The sequence below is a fragment of the Salvia miltiorrhiza genome, chromosome 8 (genome assembly GCF_028751815.1).
Source record: "Salvia miltiorrhiza cultivar Shanhuang (shh) chromosome 8, IMPLAD_Smil_shh, whole genome shotgun sequence".
Lineage (NCBI taxonomy): Eukaryota > Viridiplantae > Streptophyta > Magnoliopsida > Lamiales > Lamiaceae > Salvia > Salvia miltiorrhiza.
Window position 1 is genome coordinate 7,183,573 of NC_080394.1, and position 14,019 is coordinate 7,197,591.

Sequence of the window (14,019 nt, forward strand, 5' to 3'; positions counted from 1 at the left end):
GTGAGGTAATTAAATTAAATGACGATAGATTTTGTTTGCTTGCATAATGGGATAATCGGTTTCTACCGGTTGTGGGAAAATGTGATTAAATGCGAGGCCAGCTACAACATTGAGTTCTGGAAATTCGCTGTAATCATTGATACTCCACTACAAAGAAGATGGAGAAATCCGGTTATGGCCGCGACGGCGTGTTCCGATCTCTGCGCCCGCCGTTATCCCTTCCCACAAACCCCAACCTCTCCTTGGTCTCCTTCCTCTTCAGAAACACTTCGTCCTTCGCCGAAAAACGCGCCCTAATCGACGCGCACACCGGCGAAACCCTCACTTTCTCTCACTTCAAATCCATGGTTTCCAGAGTCGCCCACGGCTTGCTCCAGCTCGGCATCAAGAAAAACGACGTTGTCCTCATTTTCTCCCCCAATTCGATCCAGTTCCCGCTCTGTTTCTTCGGGATTATTGCCATCGGCGCCGTCGCCACCACCGTCAACCCCGTCTACACCGCCAGGGAGGTCTCGAAGCAGCTCAAGGATTCCATGGCCAAGATGATCATCACCGTCGAGGAGTTGCTGCCCAAGGTCAACGATTTTGACCTCCCCATTATTCTGCTCGGCGATTCGGAGAAACCCGTTTCGCCGAATGGGAGAACCCCTAAAATCACTCTGTTTTCGAAGCTCGTCGAAAATGAGGGCTCCGTCGATATAGACGGCAATTCATTCGGAATCAAACAAAACGACACAGCTGCGCTGCTATACTCTTCGGGGACAACTGGCGCGAGCAAGGGCGTGATTCTCACTCATCGAAACTTCATCGCCTCCTCGCAAATGATCACCGCCGATCAGGAGATGGCGGGGGAGGTCAACTGCGTGTTCATGTGCGTGCTGCCGATGTTCCACGTGTTCGGCCTCGCGGTGATCATGCTCTCGCAGCTGCAGCGCGGCAGCGCCATCATCTCGATGTCCAAGTTCGATTTCGAGATGCTTTTGAGGACGGTGGAGAAGTATGCGGTGACGCATTTGTGGGTGGTGCCGCCGATCATACTGGCGTTGGCCAAGAACAGTGTTGTGAAGAAGTACGATATGTCGTCGTTGAAGCAGGTTGGATCGGGGGCTGCTCCACTCGGGAAGGAGTTGATGCAGGAATGTGCCAAGACTTTCCCTCAGGCTGTTGTTATGCAAGTAACTTTTTCATCCTTTCTCTCAATTCTTTACTTTCTGTCTCATCCTTTTCTTGCTGCTATTTACTATCTATTGCAATGAAAGACACTGTATCTGTATGGTTGCTTGCATGTGGAAAACCTTTGTGCTTTGCTACTAATTTCAATGCTAGCACATAATTAATGAAAGAAATAGCTTACTTTTAAAAAAGAAAAGTCAAAAGAAATAGTAGCATTCTTAGGAACATAATTTTGCTGGTTCTTGAGTTTACAAATCTATGTTGTGTGGGTATTCCGTATTTATGAGTCAATAATTTGTAGGATGATTGGATTCTTATCTTTTTCTAAGGAGCCAGAGCTTACACAATTGAAATTGCAGAATCATGTGATTTTACAAGTCTATTTTGTATAGGTATTTATGTGACATTAATTTAAAGATACTTCTATTGAGAGCTAGAGCTAATACAAATGAAATTTGTTACAATGTGGAAACTATTTCAATTCTTGTAACACCCACTATTTACACTTATAAAACAAGGCCAAGAACTAGGAAATATGATTTCATTGAGCAGATTCCACAGGTCCTGTTCTTCCAGAAAAATCATCACAGAATCAATCAAAAGTGACAGGAACTTAACCTTATTTTCATTTTGGAGGAATATGAATTTTACAGGATCTTTTTGAATCTTGATTCTGCTTATGTGAGGCCTAGACAATGAAATTTTGTTTCTATCAGATGAATTATTGTTATGAGAGCTACAGTAGTAATAAAACGAGAGGAAGAAGCAAGTCAAGCTGATTTCAAAGGTTTTTGGATTGAAAATGTTTGGAGCATTTAGTAATTTTAGCTAGAGTTGGCAACACTGCTCTTTTGATTAGTGTAGTTTGATGATAAATTTACTGTTTGGTTACACTCTGACCCAAAACTCTTCCTGTTTTAGGGGTATGGAATGACAGAAACCTGTGGAATTGTTTCTGTCGAGAATGCATATGCAGGGCCTCGACATTCTGGTTCCGCTGGCATGCTTGTTCCGGGAGTGGAGTGTCAAATAGTTAGTGTCGAAACATTGAAGCCTCTTCCGCCAACCCAGATGGGGGAAATTTGGGTTCGAGGACAAAATATGATGCAAGGTATGCTTGTGGGCGATTTTACTAGTAGAAACATACTTACATGTGTTGGAAGTCTATTCCTTTCCCAAAAAACATAAAAGTATATAGAAAATATTCGCATGTTTCTCCTTCATATCAAGCTGATGATTAGTTAAATAATGAACGAAAGGAGATAGAAAATTTGATTTTATCTTCAAAAGGGCTGTGTGGTTACTCCGAATCTTCACGTCTGATGTTTAACTCCATATATATGGCAGAACTCAAAACATATATTCCAAGTGACACCACACATGCTCACCATCATCCTCTTCAACCATTCTTTTTTCTTTCATTGTTAATGTTTTATTTTTTTTCTTTTCATCATCAGGTTATTTCAGGAATCCGCAAGCTACAAAGCTTACGATAGATAAACAGGGTTGGGTGCATACGGGAGATCTTGGATACTTTGATGAGGATGGCCTGCTATATGTTGTTGACAGAATCAAAGAGCTGATCAAGTATAAGGGCTTGCAGGTATTTACTCTCTCTAGAAACATGGAGTTTTGGAGTTGGAACAGTTTTGTTATCAATGGTGGTGATGTGCTATCCTTTCTTGCTAGGTTGCTCCAGCAGAGCTCGAAGGGCTGCTCGTCTCCCATCCCGAGATATCAGATGCTGTGGTCATCCCGTAAGTCATCTCTAGGGATGTCGTAATTGCAAACTCGTATGAGAAATGCAAATTCGAGTAATCTTGATTTCATTTTGATGTTTGGTACACTCCTCTCAGATATCCGGATGCAGAAGCTGGTGAAGTTCCGGCTGCTTATGTCGTTCGGGCACCCAACAGCTCACTGTCCGAAGAAGATATCAAGAAATTCATCGCCGATCAGGTGCATATCTTTATTGAATGTAGAATGTGTTAGACTATCTATTTCCCATTCCTAATCTTAATTACATATTGAAGGTTGCGCCTTTCAAAAGATTGAGGAGAGTTACATTCATAAACAGTGTCCCAAAATCGGCTTCAGGCAAAATACTGAGGCGAGAACTGATCGACAAAGTCCGATCAAACTTGTAATAATCTATTTTATCTCCACCTTGCCTATGTATGTTGTCAGAAATAAATTCTTCCTAAACTTTTGGGGGTTATGTCATGTCATGCCTCATTTGATCATTCACATGGATGTATAAAAATAGAGAATTGATAAGGAAGTAGTTTATTTATTTATGTATTCGACAGAAAATTCGCTAACAATTGATTTTAGTTTGAGATTGCAAAGTTTGATGGTAGACTGCCGTCAAGACGAAACATTATTCCAGATCAGATTAGTATTTAGTATATTTACTAAAGTCATAGTAGAAAATTAGTAAAATTTATGGAAACGTGTGCAGGGACGAATTCAACTTTTTATTATTATTGTGGGTGTACAAAATAATTCTATTAAAATTGAAATTTATGAATCTTATAAGATGTTTCAAAAGCTTATAAGATGTAATTTCTTAAGAGATTATAAGTTTTTAAAGTGTTTGGATAGCCGAGCTTATAAGATAGAGAGAGAAATAATAGTTATAGAGAGAAAATGGAACAAATATAAAATTAGAATGATATATGATGAAAATAAAAACTTATAATTGAGTTATTTTTGTAAAATGAGTGTAGCTTATAAGATAATGAGAAAATAAGTTGGAGCAGATGAACTTATTTTGCCAAACATTTTGAATAAGCTTATAAGGGTTTTTTTTTTTGACAGAAAACATAATTATATTACTCCAAATCCTTCCATACAATGTCCCTAAGCCAACTAGGGAAATCCTGAGTCCACCGCAAAGGGTGTTCAACCTGACGCGCAAAGTGCACTAAACTATGAGCGGTGTTTTTGGCCGTTCGGTACATGTGATAAACACCAATCACCAAGTTCTCTCTCGCCACCTCTAAAATTTCTCAAATATCAGTTGGTAGGAAAGCTTGGTCCTCCGCCGGGCTAGCCATGACCCAGGCTGCTAGCATTGAATCAGTGAAAATCACAATCGGAGCAAGCCCCAGCTCCATACTCATAACAATGCCGTGAAAGACGGCCATGCATCATGGCACTCGACGCCGGCTGCATTCTCTTGGAAACAGCCCCACAGATCCTTCCGCAATGATCTCGAGCAATCAAACCCACACCAAAAAGATTTTAACGTCAAACATGGCATCAACATCAATCCTATAAACCCCATGTTTCGGCGGCAACCATGTACGAGAGCCCAAGGTCAGACCCATGATAACGCTCAACATGAAAGTGGTTTTAGCCCTCTGGAACGTATCGCAAATCACGACACATTCTGACTCCGTCACCGACCACTACCGCTCTGTATTGTCATGGCTTAGTTTGCACGCCTCAACCCATATATGCCATAGCATGACCGCCCAAAGCTCATAATCCTCCATCGAGAACTCCTCCCTCACTGCCCAAGCAATATGTCTAATATGCAGACCTTTAGCTCTCCTCAACATGTGCTAAAAACGAGACGTTTTCCAAGTGTGCTTGGGACAAAAAATAACCCATGTTCCGTAGACCCCCAGCTACTATGACACCTCCCGCAAGTGTCGTCCAGTGGTACATGATGCTCCATCAAGTTCACCTCTGTAGGGATGATGTTCGAGAGAACTCGTCATAAAAAGATTTTGGCCTTTGGGGGTATAGTAAGATTCCATACCATCCGACTCCACCATTTCATATCTCGTGAGCTCGAGGAAGCATGCTCATCATAGAACCCTAAAGCAAGCAGGTAAGCAGACTTTACCGAGTAATCCCTGCGCGGATCAAACTTCCAAGCAACTTCATCATCGCGCTCAGGCTCTGCAATCGGTGTATTAAAGATCCGGCTGATATCCGGTAGCAAGAACAACCCATCAATAATGTTTTTGTCCCAGCTCCCTTGCGCATTAATCAGCTCAGCCACCCAAACCAGGGGGGATAAACTACTCGGTTCTGGTGTGATCAGTCTCCCCGGATTCTCACTCTTTAGCCAAGAGTCTTGAAAGATTCTAATGTTCTTCCCGTCACCAACTTTCCAATACTTGCCCCGTTCCACTAGGTGCCTACTCCACAAGAGAGATCTCCAAACATAAGAAGCACTAGACCGAACTTGTGCTTGCATAACGTCACCCTCACGAAAATACAGCGCCCTTGAAAACCCTTGCAACCAAGGTATTAGGGTTGCAAATCATACTCCATAGTTGTTTGGTTAGCAAAGCTTTATTAGAACACTTAAGGTTCTGAAACCCCAGGCCACCCCATTCCTTAGGCAAACACATCTTCTCCTACCTACGCCAATGGAGTCGGCGTTTCTCTTCCTTATCCCCCCACCAAAACCCAACACACAAGCGGTTAATATCCTCACATATCGAGTCCAGCAATCGAAAAACTGCATAACATATGTAGGCATTGCTTGTATAACCGCCTTGATCAAAACTTCATTCCCGCCCCCCGAAAACTCTCTTTGATTCCATGTTAGAAGTTTTTTCTGCACTCTCTCCACAATGTAGCCAAATTGCAATCTCTTTTGGCGCAACGAAAAGGCAGGTAGACCGAGGTATTTCTGAATTCCATCACCCATGCGAACTGCCAGGGTATTAATAACCTCCTCCTGAGCACGCCTGCTAGTATTAGGGCTGAACGAAGCAGACGATTTGTCAAGGTTTATTCGCTGCCCAGAAGCTTGTTCATATTGCCTTAGAATACTCTTGATTGCCACAGCCTCAGCACGTTCTACCTTGAAGAAGATAAGGCTATCGTCGGCGAAGAAGAGATGTGTTATGCTTAGCTCTCTCGAGATAATCGGCACTCCACGGATAACATTATAAGGTTTTTAAACATCTTATAAGTTGTTTTAAAGAGCTTATATGCTCAGCCAAATACCCCAATTAAGAACACTATCAAAAATCTCTTTCTCAATATCCACAAAAGAACTTCAGATTTTTTTTTTTTGGGATGACAACAAAAGAACTTTCTATCTCTTTTGGGATTATACCTCACCACTTAAAAATACCCATTTACCCTTCCTTTTTCACCAATCTAATAATTTACTATCACTTTTTCACAATTCTCAATACACTCAATAAAATTTTATTAAAACTCGTATCACTTACTTATAAAAAATTCTTTCGTGAAAAGAAGAAGTAATTATTTTAAAAAAAAAAAAATCTCTCCCTCCTCTATCCTATTTTCTCTCTCCGCTGTCTAATTTCACTCTCATTTTGTAGAATGCTAAAATGATGGATTTCCTTTTCTCTTCCCTCACATCTCTCTCTTGTCTCGTTAACTTCTAAAATAATTGTCTTTATTTGATGTTGTGATCGCAAAAGTATCATTAAATTTGCGGAAAGAAATTGATAAAAAAAAATTGTAATTTTATATATTAATAAATATGGTGCTAGATGTACTTGTAGCATTAAATTAGAGGAAAAATTGTCAATAAATCATGAAATATAATTCATTTTGTAATTTCGACACCACTTTCAAAAGCTGACAACTAAATATATATGACATTTTACCGGATAATTTTGACATTTTGTGGAGTACATTTTTTTTTTTTTTTTTTTGCAATTAGACAATTTTACCGGATAAGATGATTTGTGGTAACAATTTTCCATAAATTAAAAGAAATAAATGACATTTGGGGGTGGGGGCCGTTACATTACCGTAAATTGTAAACAAAATGTTACGAATTACTAGCACGCATCTATGTAGACAAGTTGAAAATGCGTGCCACAAAATTAAATGAATTGTATTTGACGAATTTAGGAGAGGGGTTACAGAGGTCGAAATAAATGCTAGAAAATTAAATGGAACCGTTTAAGTTGACTCTGTAACATAAACTAGATAACTTAGTGTTGAATGATGGTCACATTGGGACTTCGTGGAGGAGCCAGAAATTATGCCCAAATGAGGCCTAATTTTACATAATTTTAATGATTTATAAGTAAATTTTTTAAAATTAATACAATCTTAATACGATTTAACGATATCAAAAATATTAAAAATTAAATTTAAATACGATCACCTCATAATATTTCTCTTTTATTCTTTTATATTATCAAAATTTTATATAATAATTTTATTAACAATTATATAAGTCTTAATGTCTAACAATCAACCCTCAAGATTTGCTAATAAATTTTATACTAAAAAAGAATAATTTGTATCTAATCAAAGTTAATTCATATTTAAATTTTAATTAGATGCTCTTGGATAATACACAACATCAAGGTATTGAAACATACATCTTACAAAAATAAAAAATTTAATTTGTTAAATATTTAAACAATCAATCAATAATAAAACTAAAACAATTCAAGCTAAAAAGTAAATAATAGTAGTACATTTTAATTAAAGAATAAAAAATCGGATTTCATATTTTATATACTTACTATAAATCCTGAATAAACCTTAAAACAAAATTCACTTTACAATAAAAATAAATATATCAATTAAAACAAAATATCATCGTATTTACTACTAATAAAATTAAAAAATCTAAAGGGGCCCATAGGCCCCCTAGCCCCATTGGACCATATGTTTACTTTTTTCGAGAGATGTGAATATTGTCCACTAGATAATTGTACGGAAGTTATTGGTCTTAAACATCTTTTGTGTAATACTACTTACTACATAAACACATTATAACATATTCCGTGACTTATTTGAATTTAATAATGTATAGTGTATGTACCAGATAGTGTACAATATTAAAAAAAATGATATATATTTGAAAATAACTTACTGTATAAGTACTTATTCGTATTATCTTGAACAATATTTCTTCAATCATTTGGTTCACTAGTATACTCTAATACTATGAATAAGACTAATTTTATATTTGGAGAAGCCGTGCTAGAAAAATGTCATTATTGTACTCTAATCTATGAATACGTCTATTTTTTATTTTTTAAATGTTTAATTGAGATGGAAACTTGAAGAGCCATATAGCCCAATTAACGGGTCCAATAAAAGCCCACGTAAATCCGTTTACTTTTGGTGCAAATTATGTACATGTGCATATAAAAGCTATCATCATTGCACACACGTTTCAAAATCAGTTACCACACTCCCACTTCGGTTATCTTAAAAAGCAGAGCAAAAGCCAAAACCAGATTGAATCGTCCACAATGACTGAGGTAACCACAATAATCAGCGTCTTCTTCCGCTTTTGCCATTGATGCTTTATTTGATTCTGTTTCTTTTATTTTTGCAGAAGAACAAAAGGAGCAATGGCGAGCAGCAGCCGAAGAAGGAGGGAACAGAGAGCAAGAACAAGGGCGGAAACGTCACCGTCGTGCTGAAGGCCGATCTGCATTGCGAAGGCTGCGTTTCCAAGGTTTTGAAGTGCATTCGCACTTTCGACGGTGAATTCAGAACTGAATCTTCTTCTTCTCTTAGTAATATATCGATCGTCTATTTTGTTGAAGAAATGGTTGCGTGAATAGGTGTGGACACAGCTAATATCGGCGACGGGCAGATCACCGTCTTCGGGAAGGTGGATCCGGCTAAGCTCCGGGAAAGGGTGGAAAAGAAGACTCACAAGAAGATTGAAGTGGTTTCGCCGCAGAGCAAAAATGGGGACGGCAAAGAGAAAGCCAAAGGCGGCGGCGAGGCCAAAAAAGAAGAGAAGAGGAAGGAATCAAACGAAAAAAAGACGAGCAATAAATCCGATGAGAAAAAGAGCAAGGAGAAAGAGGTACTATAGACTACATACAGTTGTTTATCAGAACCAAAAACTCATCTATCTCTGTGTTTGTTTGAATTGTCTTTTTTTCTCTGAACTTCACCGCTGCCCCATAACTGCTGTGTTTGTTACCGTGCGCCTGCTGTCCCACCATTTAATGGCTGATTCTGTATGCAATTGATGCGTTTTTGTCATTTTCTCCGCGTACGGTTCGCGTACGTTAACTCCTTTTACAGTTCTTCTGCGTTTCGGCGCATATTAGCCGCGAATGCTTTGTCGTGTCTTATTTGCCACTAATGCCCGATCCTGTTGAATTCTGTATGCACTCTATGTTTTCTTGTCTTTATTTTTTTTATAGCATGGGGCGCATTTTAGCACGCAGCAGCGGTTTATACTTTCTATATCCGACCGTGTCTCAGTCCGCTACCACGGTTGCCGATTTTGGCCTATGCCACATAGATATAGCGCATTCTAGCAAAATTTGTTTTTCCCTTGATATTATTGAAAGCACAACATTTTATTTTATTTTATTTACAGTCTTCGTTACAAAAACATACTCCAAAAACAGAAGATTTTATTTTGTTTGTTTATTGACAGCCTACGGTTACAACGGCGATATTGAAGGTGCATTTACACTGCGAGGGCTGCATCCAGAAAATCCGCAGAATCGTGGTGAAGACGAAGGGTGAGATTTTCATCTCTTAAAAAAAATTGAAATTGATTTTCACAGTGGCCGATGTGTGCATCCGATGTCATTTACAGGTTACAGAGATATGAAGATCGACAAGCAGAAGGAGACGGTGACGGTGACCGGAGCTTTTGACATGAAGGCGTTAGCTGAGGTGCTGAAGAAGCATTTGAAGAGGGAGGTGCAAATCATGCCGCAGAAAAAGGAGGGCGAGAACAAAGAGAACGGGAAAGGCGGTGGGAACAAGGGAAAGAGCGGTGGCGGAGGTGGAGGTGGAGGTGGGGATGGAGATGGTGGGGTGAAGGCGGGTGGCGGTGAGAAGATGGAAGGGAATAATAATAAAATGCAGTTTCAAGTTGCATATCCGTACCCGTATCCTTACCCGATAGCATACGAGTCGGGCGTGATGGTGGATCAATTCCACTACAACCCGTATGCATTCGGACCCAACTATGCCCCGCAGCTGTTTAGCGATGAGAATCCTAATGCATGTAGTGTTATGTGAGTGGGTGGATTATTATGTTGTAGATGAAAGCGGTTAAGAGTAATTTGGTCTTTTTAATTAGTTGCTCTTTTTAATCTAATATAATTCATAAAGTCTGTCTAGAGAAATGGTTTATTGGCTAATGTATTAGTTTTGGGCAGATTGGTTGCTGTAGCTTTGCACGAAGTTTGACCAACATTATAGCACATCTAACTCTAAGCCTATTCTTGATTTTGAATTAAAGTTGTGTTTAGCTTATTATGTTATTATTACTATGCGGTGTAAAAATACTTTCCTATATATTGAGCGCCAAAATGTAGAGTTTGTATGTATTAATGTTTGACAAATTGACATCTTCCAAACTAGAATTCGTATTGAGAAACATGGGGTTTCTTATAATAAATAAAATTAGTTTTACTCAATATTTTCTAGAACTGGGGACGTTCTTGGCATCGTTATATGTATAAGAGTATGAAATGTCTTTAATTAATATAGCATCTTTAAAATAAAGATGGGTTCATTTTATAGTCGTAGAAAATCACTAATCAATACCTTGGTATATTTGGTAGCTTGGGAAAATCAAGATAGATAAAATTCAAGATATGTATCATAAATAAAATGAGATAAGTATCATATCATAATGTTTGGTAAAAATTATAGATAACATATCAGATGTGTTTGGTACCTAAATTTAAAATTAAGATTAAACAATAAATTTACTAAAATAACCTTCAAATAATTTTAAAAACAACAACAATTTTTTTAAGAATGATCATTTATAAAGAAAAATAAAAAGGAGAAGGAATGTAGCGGTTATATTGATCACTAACTACATTTTCTCACAGTGAAGACCCCCCCCCCCCCCCACACCGCCATCTCTATTTTCTTTTCTTAAATTTCGAAAAACTCCATCTTCTCTTTCTTTTGTTGCTACTCCCGAAACACCCAAAAATTCCATCTTTCGCTACCTCACTATAGAGCTGGCAAAATCGACCCGGCCCGCCCGTGTTTAGGGTTGGGCTGAGCTGTACAAAATGTAGGCCCAAAAAAATCCGGGCCTAAAAAGCCCGCCCAATTAGCCCGCTGGGCTGATCGGGCCGGGGATTAAAAAGCCCGCCCGATTCATTTTTAAATTTTATTTTTTATTATTATGATTTTACTTAAGTATTCTATTTTATTTTTGTCATGAACTTGGGTAATTCCGAGATTAAAGGAGAGGAAAGGGAAGTTGCGGAAGCTGTGATGTCGAGGAGAGAGACGGCGGCGGCGACAAAGGTTGGGAAGTCGGAGAAGATTGAGAAGAAGAAAGGGGAAGAAACGAGTTTGACTATGCAAGGAAGAGGGACTAGTTCGTGTGAGGTAGATTTGGCTGAAAATGAGAACATCAAAAGTGGCTAAGAGATCAATGGTCCAAATGCAAGATCTGGTGACATGTGACATGTGGCACACTTGTTACCATTTATACTTATTTGATTTTCAGTACTTATGTTTTTGTATTTAGCAACTTTAGTCCAAGGGTCCCACCACCTTTAGACTAAGTGTACGTGCATGAAATGAAAAAAAAACCTAAGCAATGAAATTATCTTTTCTCTCTCTTTCGCCTCCTTCCTAATTTTATCTTACATTGGTATCTCAGAGCTTGGGTTCTTTTGCTTCTATCTGGCAAAGATCCGAGTGGAAATGGATGATGGCACACGAGTTAAGGAGTTGCAGGAGTCACACAAAAAGCTGGAGCATCAGCTATTTGCTGAAGCAAGAAACAGATCTATGTTAAAAAATCAGATCAATGAGCAATTCAAGAATTTGGATCAGAAAATTGATACAAAATATGATCAGCTAGCAAAATCTGTGGAGGAGCTTAAGTTACTTATGATGGGATCTGGTAAGGGCAAGGAAAACACAAGCTCATCTCTATTGGGTCTGTCCCCATTCACTGCAAGGAATGAAGGTAACTCCAGCTCTAGAGCTTCTTCTTTCACCCCTGGATTTAAGACAGATTATTCTCAACAGTATGGTTCAAATTCTGGATATTCAAACTATAGGATTGATTTTCCTAAGTTTGATGGCACTAATCCTAGGGCCTGGATTATTAAATGCAACACCTACTTTAAATTATCTGCTGCTATGAGTGATGAAAATATGGTGCAGTTGGCTGTGCATAATTTTGAGGGTAAGGCATTACATTGGTTGCAGAACTTTGGTTGTGAAAATTTATTTACTATCAATTGGCAGCAGTTTATGGAGGAAATAGCTCTGAAATTTGATGACTTAAATGAGGGAAAAATGGTTATGGAATTCAAAAATCTCAAACAGGCTGGCAGTTATGAGGAGTATGTTGAGAAGTTTGAAGAACTCAGAGCTTGCTTACTACTCAGTAACAGCATGAATTATTCTGAAGAATATTTTGTGGCAAGTTTTATAAGTGGGTTATCAGAGGAAATGCAGGGACTTATGTTATTGTTTAAACCTAAAACACTACATGAGGCTATTGAAACAGGGAAGCAACACTTGTTTACCTTGGAAGCCCTATCTAAGAGAGTTCGGCCACCTCCAAAGCCCTTTCCAAATCAACTTCACAATCCCAGAAGGCCTGATATTGCCTTGACCCACAAACCAAATGCACTTAACAGTTCCAAGACCCCATCAAACTTTTGACTGGTGTTGAGATGGCTGCAAGAAGAAAGAAGGAGCTGTGTTATAATTGTGATGAGAAATATATCTTTGGTCATAAATGCAAGCATAGGGTGTTCTATATGGCCATGGATAAAGAGCAAGAGTTGGCTATTTAATTTGGGGCTATGAAATATAGGGTAAAATAGTAAATTTAGAATTATTTATTATTATTATTATTTTATATAAGAGGCTACAGTGAGTAAAATGGGGGTTGTGAATAGAATTAGGGATGGAATTTAAAGTACCCACTTTGGTTAGTTATCTTACAAAATTACCCACCCATATAAGATGTCTTATAAAACTACCCACTTTGCAATTGATGGTGATAGGTTTGCATCGTTTTCCGTAAAAGTTCTTACACTTTTCTTACACAAGTACACTTGTGTAAGAAAATGTGTAACAGAGGTAGTTAAATATGACTCTAAATCTGAGGAAATGACATTATTTGTAACCCTAAATGCCTTAAGTTCGAAAAAATAAAGACAGGTATTCATGTTATTAAACATGGAGTATAAGAAAGTTGAAAAAAAATTAAATGAAGCGTATTATGAAACAAGTTTTTTTTTGAAGCTAATACAACAATTACCCGCCTGTTAATCGTAGCCGTTAGACGTAGCCGGCTGGAAATGGATCCCAGCGGCTACTGTGACCGGCTAGGATTAACAGGCGGGTAAATACTTAATTAGCTTTAAAAAAAATTCTAGTTTCATAATAATCTTGATTTAAAATTTTTAAACAGACCTAATTTTTATTATTATTATAAACTTAAAGGGTGATTGGACAATTCACGGGTATAATGCAGCTTTATAGGGGGCAATCTCTTTGCAGTAAATTCACGAGAAGGAAATTGACAAAATAAACTCAATAAGTCTAAATTTATATAATTGAATATGAATTAATATTGTAACACATAAAATAATAGCAAATAGTCGATAAAAAAATTAAAAAATCATATATTATGAATCAATGAATCATAATACACCTTACAACCCATTACCCGCCAGAAATATGTAGCCGGCTGCCGTAGCCGTGGGTAAGAAACTACTCACGGCTACAGCGTACGGCTACTAAGTACTGGCGGGTAAGTTATTAAATGTCTTTAAAATATTTTTTCATATCACTTTATATAATGTTAGTATTTTTTACCCTTAATTTACTACTATTTCTTCTATTTATACACGAAAACTTAATTTTTTTTAATTATAAGCTTAAAGGGTGATT

General features: G+C 38.0%; 3 protein-coding genes across 3 annotated transcripts; 2 read left to right on the forward strand and 1 right to left on the reverse strand.

Annotated features, from left to right (window-relative positions):
- Window positions 1–3,521, forward strand: LOC131000559 (probable CoA ligase CCL7). The gene is made up of 6 exons (XM_057926551.1): window positions 1–1,175; window positions 2,095–2,284; window positions 2,631–2,776; window positions 2,863–2,930; window positions 3,030–3,132; window positions 3,207–3,521. Exons 1-6 carry the CDS (start codon window positions 159–161, stop codon window positions 3,318–3,320), a joined length of 1,638 nt encoding a protein of 545 aa, XP_057782534.1. The 5' UTR covers window positions 1–158; the 3' UTR covers window positions 3,321–3,521.
- A 1,065-nt stretch (window positions 3,522–4,586) lies between these two features.
- On the reverse strand, window positions 4,587–6,281 carry LOC130998003 (uncharacterized). Its single transcript, XM_057923442.1, has 4 exons — window positions 6,278–6,281; window positions 5,554–6,072; window positions 4,943–5,424; window positions 4,587–4,742 (listed from the first exon to the last, which is right to left on the reverse strand). The coding sequence occupies exons 1-4, from the start codon at window positions 6,279–6,281 to the stop codon at window positions 4,587–4,589; spliced, it is 1,161 nt and encodes a 386-aa protein (XP_057779425.1).
- A 1,977-nt stretch (window positions 6,282–8,258) lies between these two features.
- Window positions 8,259–10,260, forward strand: LOC131000595 (heavy metal-associated isoprenylated plant protein 3-like). The gene is made up of 5 exons (XM_057926604.1): window positions 8,259–8,405; window positions 8,483–8,633; window positions 8,715–8,965; window positions 9,551–9,638; window positions 9,716–10,260. Exons 1-5 carry the CDS (start codon window positions 8,397–8,399, stop codon window positions 10,144–10,146), a joined length of 930 nt encoding a protein of 309 aa, XP_057782587.1. The 5' UTR covers window positions 8,259–8,396; the 3' UTR covers window positions 10,147–10,260.
- The last annotated feature ends 3,759 nt before the right edge of the window (window positions 10,261–14,019 follow it).